General features: G+C 46.0%; 1 protein-coding gene across 1 annotated transcript in view; it reads right to left on the bottom strand.

The window, feature by feature from the left end:
* The window catches only part of PPWD1 (peptidylprolyl isomerase domain and WD repeat containing 1), a 399,690-nt gene that overhangs the window by 4,729 nt on the left and 377,043 nt on the right, over positions 1-17,918 (bottom strand). Inside the window, exon 10 of the mRNA XM_086960692.1 lies at positions 16,489-16,671. Within this exon, the coding sequence (XP_086816818.1) occupies positions 16,489-16,671 (183 nt within the window). The remainder of the gene's footprint in view (positions 1-16,488; positions 16,672-17,918) is intronic.

The following is a 17,918-nucleotide window of genomic DNA, read 5'->3' as shown; positions in this document are numbered from 1 at the left end:
ACCTTAACCTCCACCTAGATGACATCTCGGACACTAATATCAGCAATTTTCTAGCGGACCTATCAGCCCTGCAGCTGACCCCTCTCATACAATCCTCCACGCATGTCGCTGGTCATATACTTGACCCGGTTTTCACCAACATTCCGGTAGCCAGAGCCGACTCTCCTAAGCCCATGGCCTGGACTGATCACTCTCTGGTCACATTTGCAATTCCGGTCGCCATCCCACCCAACAAAACGGCAACCGCCTCCTGCCTGAAACGGCCCTGGCACAAACTCCATAAAATAGACCTCTCTGCCAGCTTAGGCGAACCTAACTGAGTGGACAAACGACATTGACACGTCGTATGCTGCCTTCCTAGAGAGGATCACCAAGAGACTGGACTCTATTATACCGGCCAAATGGACTAAAGGACGTAACACCCCCTCCAACCCTTGGTACGACGAGAAATTGAAACTTCTTAGGAAAGAGTGCAAGAGAGCGGAACGACACTGGAGGAAAGACTACAATCACGAGGACAAAAACTCATACCTGGTCGTGCTCAAAGCATACCACAAAGCTATACGCGCTGCTCGTGCAGCCTTCTACGCTAAGGAGATCAGCTCCAGCCCCACAAAAACTATTTTCAAAATAGTCCAAAAACTACAAAACGGTGGCAACCCTGCCTCATATATCTCCTCAACTCAGCAGTGTGAAGACCTCGCCACTTTCTTTACTGAAAAGGTGAGGAAGATTTACAACTCCTTCACATACAACCCCTCAGATCGCACCAATTCTCCCAACGCCCCTTTCAAGGGTTCCAGGCTCACCTGTCTGCCAGCTATCTCTCATGAGGAGCTAGCTAAATTTTGCAGGAAGGTGAAATCCGGTGCCCATACAGATCCTATGAGACCAGTCCATTTTCTGGGAGCCTTGGACTTCTTTCTCCCATCTCTGACCTCACTCCTCAATCTCTCCTTCTCCTCGGCCGCAGTACCCATTTGCTGGAAACATTCCTGGGTCACTCCATTATTAAAAAACCCACCCTAGACCCCACTAAACCGGAGAACTACAGGCCTGTCTCACTGCTTCCCTGAGTGTCCAAACTAGCAGAGGCTCATGCGAACACCGTACTAAATGACCATATGGCGGAAAATAACATCCTGGACCCCTCCCAACACGGGTTTAGGCCGGGGCATAGTACGGAGTCCGCTCTCCTTTCCACCATTGAACACCTGCGGAGGATCATGTACACCGGTCGGAGTGCTGCGCTGATACTGCTCGATCTCAGCGCAGCCTTTGATATGGTCTCCCATGACATCCTTCTAAGACGCCTGGAAAGCATTGGGATCCAGGACCTGGCACTGGAATGGTTCCGATCGTTCCTTACGAGTAGGTCCTTCCGGGTGTCAGCTCCCCCATTCATCTCCCAACCACAAGCTATAGGCCAAGGAGTCCCGCAGGGCTCTGCCCTCAGTCCATCCCTTTTTAACTTGTACATGCAGCCCCTTGCGGAAGTAGCCAAAAAATGGGACCTCACACTGGTGTCGTACGCCGACGACACACAGTTGGTAATCACCCTCAATGAGGCGCCCTCCCCCGATGCCACTAGATTTAGGGATGGATTGGCCGCCGTCGCCAACTGGATGACGGCAAACTTCCTTCAACTTAATGCAGGTAAAACCGAGGTGCTGCTCCTGGGCAAGAACCCCAGTGGTTGGAGTGATCTCTGGTGGCCCCCCTCACTGGGCCCAGCCCCCTCCCCCCCCCCCAAATCTCTGGCAAAAAACCTGGGAGTATGGTTGGACTCAGCGCTCAACTTCCAGACCCACACCAAAAAAGTAGCCGCGACTTGTATTGGGCTGCTGAGAAGCCTTAATCCCATTCTAGGATTCTTTGACCCTAAAACGCGGCAGCTCATCGTCCAATCGACCATCCTTGCCCGGTTGGACTACGCGAGTGTCCTGTTACTAGGCGCGAACAAGGCTGAGACCAAGAGATTTCAGCGAATACAGAATTCTGCGGCCAGGGCAATAGTAGGCCTTCCTAGAAGGTGCTCCGCGAGAGCCACCATCCACAGACTTCACTGGCTGCCCGTGGAAGCCCGCATCCAATTTAAAGCCCTCACCATCGCCTTCAAAATTCTGAAAACTGAGGGCCCCGAACTTCTACGTTCGCTGATAACACCCTACATCCCCCAAACGCAACCTTCGTTCTATGGGCCAACACCTAGTTTTGGTTCCCCACACAAAGTTTTGCCGCATCGGAGGACGCTCATTCAGGCTGCTGGGAGCAAAGCTCTGGAACTCCCTTCCCCTCCACATCCGCTGCCTTGACAACCTGTCCGCTTTTCGTAAAGCTATTAAAACTCACCTTTTAACCCCCCCCCCTATAGGCCCCCTTCTCTCCCTTTTCCTCAGTAGGTTATGATATGGTTGTTAGCGCCGGGACGCCCCGTCGCTGGGGCAGCTGTCGCGCTCAACAAACACATAACATAACAATGCTGGATGGGTTTATAGGAAGGAATTGTGTTTTTACCAGGTTGAGCCTTTAAATTGTGGTAGACCTCCACTACTGAATGACAACTATTGAGGCTGATTGGGAATCTCTTCGGTGGAAGACATTGGCCAAACAGAGAAAAAGCTGAAAAATAGAATTAGATACTAACTTTTATCAGAAAAGAGCTCAGAGGTTGCATGTAAAGGTTAAAAAGGGTAAGCGTGAGGTTGGAGCATAGTACCTCTTTGCTGGAGGTGTAAGGGCGATGACAGTTTTTTTTTGTTGGCTTCTATTTTGCAGATACAAGTAGAACCAAGTGAGTATTGAGTCTTATTACCATTCTTGCTGTAACTATTTTAAGGAGGGTGGGATGGTTAAAGTCAATCACTGCTTACAAGTCAAGCAGTATGAGAAGACAGAATGCCTTCATTCAGAAAGCGTTGTCCTCTATCTGAAGTGTGTCTGCTTCTATTCGTACAAAATCACACCTACTGGATTGCACCAAAAAGTTTGAATATTTTTCCTCTACTTCCTAATCAAGAAAAACAGACCACTCTAAGAATTCTGGCATTCGCTATACCTGAAGACTGCAAACAAGCTTGCATAAAGAGACGTGCTCAGGATGTTAGCATTTTGCAAAAACTTCCATTACCTACAACACTAAGACTGAATATGTGCAAAAGACCCTCAAGATGGCTATTTGCGGGTTATCTTAAGCACAAGAAGCACACAGTTCCCAAGATTCAGAAGTAAAAACTAACATTACCAATGCAGAGTGATTTTCTTCAATTTGAAACCAGCTCCATAATCCTCTAAAAATACTTGGCTGTCACTGTAGTTTCTTCTTAGCAAGATGATATTTGCTTACCCCCAACTTGCATATTCGCTTCTCATAGCACTCTCTCACCAAAAAGTGTTTGACGATTTAAAAGTGACGAAAGCTCTTTAACAGATTAAGGGTCATCACCCAATGGGTTCAACATTTAGGAGTGGTGATAAGTTGCACATGATCTCCCCAGGAATATCTGGAGGATTATTAACACTAGAAATCAGGACTAAAACTGGATGAGCTCGACCAGAGTGCAGTGTATGGCCTGGTCCTGTCAAAAGATTATTCTGCGAAGGTGGCATACTGTCAATCACCCAGAGAACAACTATAGCAATATCATTTTTGGAGTTTTGAGATACCTATGAGAGGAAAAGTAACTTACTTGCAATTCCCACTATACATTGTGGACATTTCCTCTAAATTCATAAACAATGTAATATCTTCCTTCAAGAGTATTTTTAAAGTAACATGATTTCAAAGAAAGCATTTTCAACTGGTGAACATGACTAAAGGACAACACTTGCATGTTTTAAAATAATTCAGTCAACCAAATTTGTTACATAAAGGGACATCTGACTGCTAACACCACTGTGCTTTTTAAAAATGTGTTTGGGAGCGGTATGTTACTACCTCACATTTAATACCAATCAATTAGTGGTAGTGATTGATAGGAACTTTACGTTTTCTGAGATATAAGGGTCACAGAGGTAAACTATTGGCACATGGTATTTCGTTGGGGAACTGAAGGACAGGATGGGTATACTTCCCAAGGACATTGAAACAAACTTCCGCTGTTACAGGATTTAAATGTAGGAAAATGCAAACACGGATTTGAGTTCAGTACAGCCCTTAAAGAGGAGTTGGATAACAGCCTTTTTTAAAGTAGGACATGATAGCAATAACGAAACATGAAGACCTACTATATCACGAAAGACTGAAATATTTTAAGCAAACCTAAGCTCATTTCAAATTATATTGGAATGAGTTTTACAATTATTTACAGATGCTTTAGAGAAATACTTTGGGGGAGGCGAGTGGGGGGTCGAGAGGGTGAATCCCACACAATTTACATATGGACGCAAAAGTACTGATAGAGATGGTGAGTGAGGGTCCCATCTCAAATGTATATAAAACCTTAATTAGCACACCTAATTGCCATGTATGACTTAGGACTAAATGAGATATGGATTTAAAACTAATAGAAGAGGAAGACATTAGTAGCTCTTATGCATCTGTATTATACAGAGCATCTATTGTACTAAAATGGGGCTACTAGTTTCCTCTTACTGTTTGAGATTAAAGGGAGAAGAGGAGAAACCTGGGCACACGATAAGAGGGTACCGAAACATACAAAAGTACTCGGGTAATAATGGGGTAGGATATCGATCAGAACCCAAAATTGGCAGGAGTAGGCGTGATGGGGGGACTACGATCTACATAAATACAATAATCCATTGCACAAACAGACTTCTGGAGCAATGATGAGATTTCACGGTGTGCACGTCATCGTATCGGATGTCATAGGCCCATGGCAAGAAGTTCTGGGTCTCACACTCTCTTGGCCTAGTCCAGGAACACTAGGATGAAGTGTGCCTGGTCATTCCTGATGTTCTTCACAACTTTAGGCAGAAGAGGTAGAGACAGGAAGACTTACAGAAGTTCCGAGCTTCATTCCAGGTGGAAAGAATCTCTGGGGAGAACCACCTTGGAAACTCTTAATATTCAGAACCTTTGACACAGTATGTTCACTGCAGTGACAAAAAGATCAAGCCAGGTCTTTCCCTATTACCACCGACAGGCGATACGAACGTTCAAACACTGACTGACCAGTATCTCAACGCTATGACCTCTATAATTAATGAGGCTGCACCTTTGCAACTAAAAAGAGCCTCTACTAAAATCTCCAATCCATGGTACGACGGGAGACTCAATGAAGATAGACGAGACATGCGAATGGCAGAGCGTACCTGGAGATCAGCTCCCTCGGCAATGCACCTAAAAGACCTGAAGAAAAAGAGAAACGCCTACTTCAGGAAAATAAAACGCTCAAAATCAGACTTCTTCAGCCTCCAGCTCGACCAAGCAAAAAACCGTCCGAGAAAACTGTTTGAGCTAATCAGATCACAATCCAAGGATCAACCCCAACCACTCATCACTGCGCGTGAGGCGCCATCCTGTGAAGACTTCGCTGCTTTCTTTTCCCAAAAAAACTGACAACATAAAGAGCGATCTCCTCATTGACACGCAAGCCTCTACTCCAAACCACAGTGCCTAGCAGCCACTGAACCAAAAAACAATGCCACATGGTCAACCTTTGGCACATACTCAGAAGAAGAAATTTTCAAACTGCTCAGCACCCTGAAACCATCCAATCACCTCACGGACCCCCTTCCTGCTGCAGCAGTAAAATACTTTACCCCCTTGCTTATCCCTCTCTGGACTAAAATTATCAACAGCTCTCTCCAACAGGGACGCATACCTGACTCACTAAAAGTTGGTCAGGTCACACCTCTCCTAAAGAAACCTAGAGCCGACCCCTCTGATCTCAACAATTACCGTCCCATTACCAATATTCCCACCCTCGCCAAACTGCTGGAAAAATGCGCACAACTACAATTGGCTAAACACATTGAACAATTTGATCTCCTCAACCCGCACCAGTCAGGCTTCCGAGCAGGGCACAGTACAGAAACGGCTATGACTCACATAATTGACGACGCACTTCAAATGCTAGACCGGAACGACACCTGCCTCCTCATCCTCCTTGATCTCTCTTCAGCCATTTGATACAGTTAAACATGAGAATCTACTAGAGCTTCTAAAGACAAGAATGGGCTTATCTGGAACTGTTCTCAAGTGGTTCACCTCCTTTCTTCACAACAGGTCGCAGAAATTCAAGAGCAACAACAGGATGTCCTCGCCAATACCCGTAACGCTAGGTGTCCCCCAAGGATCCTCTCTATCCCCAACTCTATTCAACCTAGTCATGGAACCGCTCACCACCTTGCTACAAGCATCCAATGTACACTTTCACATGTACGCAGATGACACCCAACTCTATCTCAAATTACAGTCCCCCAAGGACATCTTGCTCCTGAACTCAACGATCAGATGCACCCAATCCTGGCTGGCCGATAATCATCTCAAACTCAATGCCCTGAAAACAGAATTCCTTCTGATCTCACCTCCAGCGAAGGCCTCCACCACTCAAATTTGGCTTAAAGATCTAACTGCACTCAATGTCCAACCCACCATCGTGGACTCAGCAAAATCCCTAGGCATAACACTCGACACCAATCTTATCTTATCTTATCTTAGGGGATTCTTGTATAGCGCACTGACACCGGAAGGTTTCCTGGCGCTGGCTGAGTGCCAATGAGATGAAAAGACGGGGGTCTAGCCAGTCTGTGTGAAGAGGTGAGTTTTCAGGAGTTTTCTGAAAGCCAGAAGGGAATTGGCAGATTTAAGAGGGAGAGGTAACTGGTTCCAGAAGGCGGGGGCAAGGTAGGCAAATCTGCGACCGCCGTTTTTTTTTAGTTTGGTAGCAGGGACAGCTAGCAAAAGGCGATGGGAACGAAGATTGCGTACCGGACGGTAAGGAATGACCAGTGATTTGAGAAAGGCAGGGGAGGTCCCGAATACAGATTTGAAGGTCAGGCAGCCGATCTTAAATGCAGTCCTCTGCTCCACCGGCAACCAGTGGAGTCTGTGGAGCAGTGGTCTCGCGGATTGCCACTTCGGGGTTTTATAGGCCAGCCTTGCCGCTTGGTTCAGTACAATCTGGAGCCTATTAAGGAGGAATTTAGGTAGGCCATAGTACAGGGAGTTTGAAAAATACAGGCGGGAGAGCACCAGGGCAATCAGGGCTTGTATCAGGGCCTCTGGTGTCAGGAGATGGGAAACTTTCCTAATTTTTCTGAGCTGGAACATACATGATGATACAACCGCGCCAACCTGAGGCTTAAGAGAGAGCTCCGAGTCAATTATGACCCCGAGGCTCTTTGCTGACTTAGCTGGGACGGGCGGGGAGCCGAGCTCAGTTGGCCAGAACTGTGGGCCCCAGTGAGTGAGACTGTTTCCTGGTAGGATTAACTCGGTCTTCCCCGGGTTCAATTTAAGCTGGTGGGAGTTCATCCAATGTTGGATGTGTAGCATCACTGCTTGACAATCGAGGGCTGCATTGGGGGTGTTAAGCGGGAAAATGATTTGCAGATCGTCTGCATAGTTGAATACGGTGATATTCCACCTCTTCAAGGAAAAAATGAGCGGCTGAAGATAGAGATTAAAAAGCAGAGGGGACAGGGACGATCCCTGAGGCACTCCGCAGATGGATGGGACCTGTGCGGCTGTGAAGGGACCAAGCCGGACCGCCTGCATTCTGCCCGACAAGAAGGATTTGAGCCAGGCAGAGGCCAGGCCTCGGATGCCGGCTTGCTCGGCACGGTGGATAAGGATGTTGTGGTCCACCGTGTCGAACGCAGCCGACAGATCCAGTAAAACAAGCGCCTGTGATGTCCCTTTATCGGCATTAGCCCTAAGCGTATCCATAACTGCCAAGATCACAGCCTCGGTGGAATGGGCTGGTCTGAACCCAGCCTGATTAGGTTCGAGAAAGTTGGAACGCTCGATGAATTCAGATAGGCAGCCAGTAACATGTGCCTCCAGGAGTTTGGATAGGTAGGGCAAGAGGGAGATAGGCCGATAGTTGGCGAGATCGTCCGGGTCAGCTCCAGGCTTCTTCAGTAAGGGCGCAAGGACAGCCTCCTTGAAGGAATTAGGTACTACTCCTGCCTCCAATGAGGCGTTTAATAAAGGCAAGATGCAGTCCGGTATGGACAGGCAGATGTTGCGAAAGACAGAGGGGGGACAGCAATCATTAGGTGAGCCAGATTTGACTCGAGCAGCAAGTTTTGCCAGAGTGCTGGGGTCGAGGGCAGGGAAAGAAAGCAAGGAGAGCGGGTTTTCAGGGGGGGAAGCTGGCATATCATCAGGGAGGACTGAAGGAATCGTATTCTGGATCTTGAAAATTTTTTCAATAAAGAAATTATTTAAGGCATTACAAGATTCTTGCGTCGGGGTCTGAGAAGGAAGAGTCCTTGCATCAGACGTAAGCTCCCTCATGATTGAGAAGATCTCCTGAGATTTGTTAGGAGCAGTGAGAATCCTTTCCGAGATGTGAAGAGCTTTAGCTGCAATAATAGCATCTTTATATTTTTTTCTCGCAGCGATATATAGCTCTCTGTCGATGGGCAGATAATTACGTCTCCACCTACGCTCTGTCTGGCGCAGTTCGAGTTGCTGAGCTTTCAGGGTGGAGTTGAACCACTTGTGGGACTTACTGTGCCGGGAACGGGGAAAGCTGGAGGGAGGGGCAAAGTGATCACTGGCTTTGATGATCCAGCCAGTAAGATCTTCCACCAGAGTGTGGACAGTCGCAGTTTTAGATAACGAAGGACGAGTCTCAGCCAAGAATGAGAGGAATGCCTGAGAGTCAAGAGTGCTCCATTTACGGGCAGTCCCACCGGCCATGGGAGGGACCTTAAAGCAACCTCTGACTGTGATCACTGTATCGATCAAGTAATGGTCAGACCAGATACAAGGGGTGATCACAGGATAGGGGAGAGTGAGATTATGAGTCCAGATGTGGTCTAAAATATGACCCCCAGTGTGAGTGGGGGAAGTGACGTGTTGGTTCATGTTGAAGCTGGTGAGGACTTCAAATAGCTCAGCCGCATGAGGGCCAGCTTCCTTGTCATTATACCAATAGTTGAAGTCGCCAAAGATGGCGACTCGAGCAGATGAAATAAGTAGATTGGCTATCTGTTCACTGAGGGCAGCAGGGAACGAAGGCATAGGGTAGGGAGCACGATAAAGAATGATGATGGTAAGAGCACCCTCTCCGGTCTCTAGCTTAATGATGAGATTGTCCACGTCAGTGAGAGTAAAAGAGGAAGTGGAGGTAAATCTAAGCTCCTTATGGATGACAGCTGCCACCCCGCCGGTGCGGCCAGAAGGTCGGTTCGTATTGAGCTGAACATGCAGCAACATATCAGCAAGGCAACAAAGGGAGCAAACTTCCAGATCAACACTCTGAGGAAACTTAAACCCTTCCTCCCAGCCAAAGACTTCCAAACCGCAGTACAAGCACTAGTCATCCCTCGAATTGAATACGGCAGCATCGCCCTCTGTGGACTCCCCCTAACTACAACCGCACCCCTAAGAGCTCCTCTAAACGCTGCAGCGAGACTCATCACTGGGTCAAAAAAACACTCACATATTTCCCCTGACTTGAAATCCTTGAACTGGCTGCCATTTGAAGCTAGAATACATCTGAAAATCGCCTGCCTGACACACAAGGCGGTACATCTAAACTCACCCAGATACCTCGCTCAGAAACTGACAATCTCTGGAGGAGCTAGAAACACCAGAGGCACAAACAATCTTCTGTTGAAACCTCGAAGATTCCGGAAGGAAAAAAACATATAAGCGCTCCTTCTCGGGAATGGCGCCTAGGATCTGGAACTCTCTCCCGCCTGAAACCAGACTTATCTCTTCCACCACACTCTTTAAAAATGAAGTAAAAGCTATCCTCATGGCTAAATACACCTGAACTACTATCTTGATCACTGTTAATACTCTGCACCGATCTACTACATGTTTGACCCTTTTGATTATTTGTATTAACTGTTCTATTACTCACATGTTTGGCTTTGTAGCCACCTATTTGTACTACTTAGTACTCATGTTGGGCTTAGTTGCCACATACTTGTACTAATTGACCTATTGATTTATCTGTTTAACCATGCCCATGTACTTCTCTTTGTAAAGCGCTCTGATATCTGCAAGGATCTTGTCCGCGCTATATAAAACTTTCAAAATAAAATAAAATAAATAAACCACCCTGGCATTTAAAGATCACACCAGACAGTGTACGAATAGGGAAATATCCTGACAACTCTGCCAATTGCAGAGGCACAGAGCCTCCTGGCACAGGACACACAACCCATCCTGCTCAGCTTGTTGCAGTAAGAAATGGCAGTAGTGCTGTGCATGAGGACATGCACCCGTTCCTTGTTAATGACCAGGAGGAAGGCTTTTAGTGGCAAGTGCATCACAAGCAACTTCGGCAAATTTATGTGAGTAAGGTATCTGTCAGAGAACAGAGTCCTCTGATCTCCACTTCGCCCAGGAGGCCTCCCTAACTCAGCAACAATGTATCGTTCTCAACTGTCAGATCTGCGTGGGGTAGGGAGAGGAGTCTGCGACTGGTGCAACTGGGGGTCCTACAACCACTACTGCAGATCTTTTACAGGCTCCTTTGACACATGGAGGATAACTAACCGTTTCCCTCAGTGCTGAGACCACTAATACTTCAGAGCCTGTATAGGCCACCTGGCACGTTCCACTAACAGGATGTAAGAGACCAAGAAGTCTAAGAGTAACACACACACTGTGACCCAGATCAAAGGTTGAAGCATTGGGATCATAGCCCGAAAGTACTCATTGAGATGGTTAGAAGGCTCGAAACACTGTATCCAGGATGGCTTAAAGAGGAGCCTCTGTGAAGAAATCCGATGTGACCTCAACACGTTGATCGAGAACACTAAAGATGTCTGGAGGTTTGCCATTGTCTAGATGTAGACGTAGACTAGTATTCCCAACTTCTGAAGATGTGCAGCGACCATCACTTCTGTGAACATCTACGGAGCACTGGTGAGCCCAAAAGGGAGCACCGAGAACTGAAAATGGTTGTGTTTCACTCAGAACTGCAGATGTTGTCTGTGGGACTGCAGGATGGGACTATGGAAATATGCATCTTGCAAATTCAGTGTCACCAGGCAGTCACCTTGATCCAAGGTAGAGAGAGAACTCAGGTCAAGGTGAACATCCTGAACTTGTTCTTTTTGGAGGAATAAGTTCAGAGGGTGAATATCTACAAAAGGACAAAATTCTCCTCTGCACTAGGAAAGAACAGTCACAGCATCCAGTTCTTATTACTAATACTAGAACCCTCTCAATGGCTTCCCTGTCCAAAAGAGCCTAAGCTTCCTACTTAAAATGGACAATCACCCCTCTGGATGTTGCTGTGGTGTAGGTGGCATACGAGGAGGGATGAGCAGAATACAAAGGGTGTATCCAACTGGGCAATTTGAAGCATCCATCCAATGTGATGCTTTGGCATATGTGAGAATAATAACTCATCCTGCCTCAGATGAGGTAGAAGAGATGGGTGCCATCAAATGGCATATCAATTAGTTACGCCTGTATGTTGTTGGAAAAGCCTATGGATCTATTCCATGTGTGCCACGAAGCATTCTATCCAACAATTGGTATTGTTGAGTCCCAATCTAATCACATACTTCGCATTGCCCTGTCTATTCTGTATGATTTATGCCAAGTTTGCATGCAACTCATCTGGGACCGCAGACAAGACCTTGCTCTCAATGCCCCATAATGCATGAGAATAACTGTTTAAAAAAACCACAAGAGGTAACTTATCAGTGGGTACGGTCGGCAGAGGATAACAACCTTTCCCCGAAAGCCTCCAACAGTTTAGATTCTCTATCCAGAGGTGTAAACAGAAAAAGTCAGGATTTAGCCTGCTTGTGGAAGTTTGCACCACAAGATTCTTGGCAGTAGGGTGCTGGAGAATTAAGAGCAGGTCTGTGCCATCTAGCAATCTGCCTGTTCACAAGCAGGCAAGATCCAGGTCTTGTCCAAGTGCTCATTAAGGCAAAGTTTCCCAAACTGCGGGTGCAAGCATACTTTTGGTGGGTTGTGAAAGTTCAAGTAATAAATAAATAAATAAAGATGCCTTTACATTCTGCTATTATCTTGTTGGGCTCTGTTCCATCACCAGCTGTACATTCTCAAAGGAGAAAACGTTGAGTAAACGCTTTGGGGCCTCAGACCCCTAGTCTGGTCTGCGGCCCAGCACTGAAAGGTCTGTTGATCCTTGTTATGTTATATTTAATTTATAGAGCGCACAGCTACTTGGGAGTGTCCCGGCGCTAGCTTCCAAAAAATAGAGAAATGCCCGCACAGCTGATTAAAAAAGCAGAGTTTTAAGTTTCTTCCTAAACAACAGTGGATCTTGGATGCTCCTCATGGCTAGTGGCAAAGAGTTCCAGGACAAACCAGCCCTGCGCACAAAGGAATTGCCTCCCAGATGCTGGCTTTTAAACTTCGGGGTCTGCATCAGCAATAGAGCAGAGGACCGAAGCTGTCTACCTGGTACGTAGAAGGAAAATCTCCTCTGCAGGTAAACGGGTCCTGTACCATACATGGCCTGATGCGCTATGGTCAGCATTTTAAATTTCAGGCGCGATTCCACTGGAAGTCAGTGCAGGGCGCGCAAATGTGGCCCAACACTGTCCCTGGGAGACAGGCCTGCAAGAAGTCTAACAGCAGAGTTTTGGACCACTTGTAATTTATTTACCAGGGACCCCGGACCACCGACCAGAAGGGCATTGGCGTAGTCCAGACAGGATAGGATTAATGCGTGGACCACTGTTTCTCTGGAAGTGCTAGGCAAGAAAGGGAGAAGCTTCCTCAGGCTCTTAAGCAAGCCAAAGCAAGTTCCAGAGAGTTTCTTCACATGCGTTATAAAGTTCAAATTTTCGTCAAACCAGACGCCAAGATTTTTAACGGCTCCAGTACTTTCAGAGGGGCATGGGAAGCCTGGAGGCCAAAACCTTTCTCTGAAATCCGATGGAAAGGAACCAAATAATAGAACCTCTGACTTTCCCTCATTACATTTCAGCTGGGCCATGGCCAGCCAGTGAAAGACTGAAGATAGGCAGTGTTGGGCCATCTCCATGGCAGCCTCCCCCTTGGGCCAAGTAAACAGCAGCTGAGTATCGTCAAGGTATGCCATGACCTTAGCTCCCAGTAACTCTACCAGCGGAGTCACATAGATGTTAAACAAAAGGGGGCTAAGTGATGAACCTTGGGGCACGCCAGTAGTCACGGGCATGACCGCAGAGGCACAGTGTGGGAGCCAAACCTGCTGCTGCCGGCCCTCCAAAAAGGAGCTGATCCATTGCAGGGCACTGCCAGAGATGCCAATGGCGGATAGCCGATTAAGAAGCAAGACATGAGGAACAGTGTCTAATGCCGCCGAGAGATCAAGTATAACCAATGCTGCTCTCCCGCCAGCATCCAAACACGTCCTAATAGCCTCAGTAACCTCCAGCAGCGCTGATTCCGTGCTATGGGCAGCACGGACGTCCGACTGAGCCGGATGCAGCCTATTTTTGTCCTCAACAAACTTGGTAAGTTGGAAAGTAACCGCCTTTTCGCAGACTTTCGCCAAACTAGGAAGCAATGAAATAGGACGGTAATTCACTGGTAATGAAGGGTCCAGAGAAGGTTTCTTTATTAAGGGAAGAATCAAAGCATGTTTCCAGGCCATAGGCACACAAGCCATGCCGAGTGATTTATTAATCATAAAATTCACTTCAGTATTTAAAGTGTCAGCCAGATCTGATAAAAGCCTAGCAGCGCAGGGATCCTTAGGAGAGCCCGACTTGAGGGCCTTCACCAACTTGAGTGAGCAGGCCAGATCGATCGGCCTAAATTCCGAGAAGGTGGAGAATGGCTCGGCCCTGATCACCGGCGAGGAGAGCGCCACATCGGGATTCCCCGGGAAGGTGGATAGCAATTCATGGATGCTAGTTATTTTATCCTTAAAGAAAGATGCTAAGGAGTTACACCACATGCCAGAAACCGGGGTAGCAGCCACCAGTGCGCAGGGAGCCAAAAAGCTTTGTACAAAAATACTGGCCTTTGGCCTCCCCAATGACAGCATAATAGATTCTTTGTTTAGCTCTGAGAGAATTTTTATCGACTGGGCGTTGTGGAGGTCTCAATTGCGAGTCAGCAGTAGTATGTCATGTTCTGCTCTAATCAGTGTTGGAGGAAGGCAAGGCACGGTGAAAAAAAAGTGCTAACGGGCGTTTCGATCCTGGACCACAAGTCGTCATGTCTGAACCAAATGGAAGGAAAAAAACGATCTAAATGGAATTGGGGCACATGACCAAAGCAGATATGAGGAAGAGTCACCATATAGCTCATGGCTCAAGAAAAACAAGTTGCAAACGTGCAAGCCTAGCACTAGATAGCAGGAGTATGCAGAGCATGTGCATCTGCTGCAACACATGCTACAAACAAGACTTTTCAATAATGCATTATTAGAACCAAAGATGTATTCCAGACTAAGCAGCTGTTATTCAACTACAAAGCTATTTGCACCCGCCCACCTCACCTTGTTCTAGGATCATAGTTTGAATAAGTTTTGTTAAAGACTTTGTAAATCGGTCATTCAAAAATCCTAACTGACTGACTGACTCCATGGTTATTATAACAGTATAGGAGAGCTTCCATAGTTATTAACATGTCAACGTCAGTTTTCTAAACAAAGAGGAAGGGGGGCTAAGACCCAATGAAGGTCCAGTGCCCAGGCTCCTACATCATTGATGTAACAAACTAGGAGTTACAGTTCGTATCGTGAAAGGAAGGTAAGGATGGACACATGCTCACTGTGGCGCGAATCAGTCGCCACAGCGTGAGGCAAGTGATGAAAACCTGCTGGTACACATGATTATGGGAAGTACATAGACATATTTGGGACACAGAACATAGACCCTTCGTGGGGCATGTAGGGCATTGCAGTGCTGGCCGTACGAGGAGCACCCCCAATGATGAAGTAGGCCATCCCAAGGAGTAATCCCTAGGATTCCTTTCTCTTCGTCCATCCTTACTTTTGTTTCCTGATAGGAACAGTACCCTCCTAGTTTGTTATAACATACATTTTCTGTCACATAGTTGTCGGCACAATTTGTAGCTTCCTGTTTTGTGTAAAAGTACATTGCTACAGTGACATTTTCAGTAAAGTATAATACTGCAATGTTTATTTACTTGTCTGGATTTAAGAAAATAACTAGTGAAAAGAAAATGTTGAATCCTACAGGCATGTTTTCTTGTTATAATCTGCTTACAATTTCAAAATGTTTATTTAAAAAAGTGTGTCCCAGGATCCTGCATGTGTGCAGAGCTAGTCAGAATCTTGCACACATAATATACCTTATATGAGTGCAGAGTGCGGAGAAGAGTCCAAGGGTACAGAGTTAATATTACATTTACCTTATTTTTCCATCTGCACCTTTAGCACTATTTTCAACCTCTGTTGTGTGTCACCATACGGAGCCTTTCTGGCTCGATTGGTTCCTCCTCCCCTGATATGCATTTCTCTGTTGATATCAAAGATAAACTGAGAAGCAACTGTGTTCAAATTACAGGGCTGCTAAAATGTTTACTATATTCCCATCATCCTTGCCGGACACCTGATGAGTCAATAGTCAACTCAGCAAAGTCTCTTCTAAATTTCAATCCAGGATGGCTGCCACATTTACCTGCAAATTCCTCTTTTCAAGTCTCTGGTTGCTATGGAATGACATTACCTAGATGATTAACCCTTGTATTTGATTACTCACTTTATTTACAACTACTTGACAAAGAGTTGATGTGTCTCCAATCTGTCCAAAATATGGCTTTGCATCTGATTACCAGATTCCCCAGAAGAGCTCATACCACTCCACTCGTTGAACAATTGCATTGGCTCCACATTGAACAGTGAATTAATTTCAAGTATCTCTGCATCCTATTGTAAAGCTATGCATGCTTGAAAACCTACATTTGTGTGTAATACAATAGATAAATCTACCCTTTTGGTGATTATGTTCTACCTCTGCTCATCTCTTGATCACCCTGAAATCTGAGACAATTACCATGAGAGGCTACTGCTTCTATGTGATGGATTACAACGGCATGGAGATGCGAGTGTGAAATCCATACTCCAAAACTTCTCACTTAGGAAGGCTCTTAAGACTTGGCTTTTTAAACAAGTTTTTGCTGACTGGCTTTCCTCTTCTCTCCAGTAGGGTCAGCACCAAGAAACCAATGGTATGCGTTTGCTTTATTAAGTAGGTTTAACGTAATATAAGCAAGTAGAAGAGAGGTGTACGTGTCCCCATAGGTGCTAGTATGTGTTTCCAACAAACTGTGGCAGACACCTCTACAAATAAATATGGACGGGGAATACTTACCTATGACCCCATACAAAAACACACAATTGCCTAAGAGGTGATAAAAGAAAAAGCAGGTTGTACAATGTTACTTACTGTGGGCACCACGGTTAGGAAGAATTGCGAGCCATTTGAGTTTGGTCCTGCATTGGCCATACTGATTGTATATGGCCGGTCATGTCGTAGCGTTGGATGAAATTCATCTTCAAATTCTCCTCCCCAAATACTTTCTCCACCCATTCCAGTTCCTGACGGATCTCCCGTTTGCACCATGAAACCCTGGATAGTTAAAAAGCATAATAAAATGATAACTTTGAATATGAATTGTACAGATCCTCAAGAAAATAAATATTCCAGGTTAATTTCTTCTTTCGTTATTGATTTATAAAAGAGCAAGGCATTTTTTGATAGGCAGAAATATGAATAAATATTAACCAGGTTGGTTCACAATGGTGCAGTTTGAAATTGCTAGACTAAGAGCTCATCAAAACACTCCTTTCCATATTTGATACATTAGTTGTTCTTCTGTTGCGATCGCACAAGATGCCAAATTACACCACTTCATGCTATATTTGAACATGTTGAGTGAGGGAAAAGCTTGGAAGGCCGAAGAAGTTCTAGTTATAGGGATAGTGAAAGTGGTGATAATGTAATTTGGATGTTGCATGTGGTGATTTGGGCGTTATCAGCAAGTTCTGATTGGGGGTACGTAAAAACATGGTGGGTAAATGCAGTGGGTGACTGAATAGAACTATCAGCAACTACCAGATTATTATTATTTTTTAGATTCTTTTTATTAAACAAACATCCCATCATAATCAGTGATCAAATTTGGATTCATCAGCAGTTCTTTTTTTGATAGGCAAATTTTTCTTGATTTTAAAAAACATAGAAAAACAAATCAGCCAATGCACGGAAATCACAGATATGAGTTCATTCAGATTTTTGCTGTACTCCCCAATCACGGACCCTCTAAAAAGAAAAAACATAACCCCTGGCAGACGCTGGACTCCAGTCAATCTGGACCCTCCACAGCCCCCAGCCACTCCCCCCCCCCACTCTACGATATTTCTTGGCACGCCCCTTCGCTGTATACATGGCTTTCTCTTGGGTCGCATACCAGTCCACCCCTCTTCGCCACTTCTCCAGGGTAGGAGGATCAGGGCTTAACCAGGCCGCTGCAATGTCCCGCTTGGCCACCATCATTGCTGTATTGTAAAACAACTTATCCATCCCGTCAGTGATGCCCAGCAAGGAGTGACGTGGGTCATGAGAATCATCCCAACTAACTACCTCCGTTAACTCTCCCTCAATGGAACCCCAGAACTGCCTCAAGCGGGGGCATGACTAAACTATGTGGAGGAAATCGTCTGGGACGTGTTTGCATCGTGTGCATGCCGCATCTGGGCGCAAACCCACTCGCTGCAGGTGCAGAGGGGTGAGATACCCAGCGTGTAGATAGTAGAATTGGATCAACTGGAGTTTGGCGGAGACAGTAACCGTTCTGGGGGCTATAAGGACATCAC

This window comes from Lissotriton vulgaris, chromosome 3_1 (genome assembly GCF_964263255.1).
Source record: "Lissotriton vulgaris chromosome 3_1, aLisVul1.2, whole genome shotgun sequence".
Taxonomy (NCBI): Eukaryota; Metazoa; Chordata; class Amphibia; order Caudata; family Salamandridae; genus Lissotriton; species Lissotriton vulgaris.
This window is presented reverse-complemented; position numbering and strand designations above follow the sequence as displayed.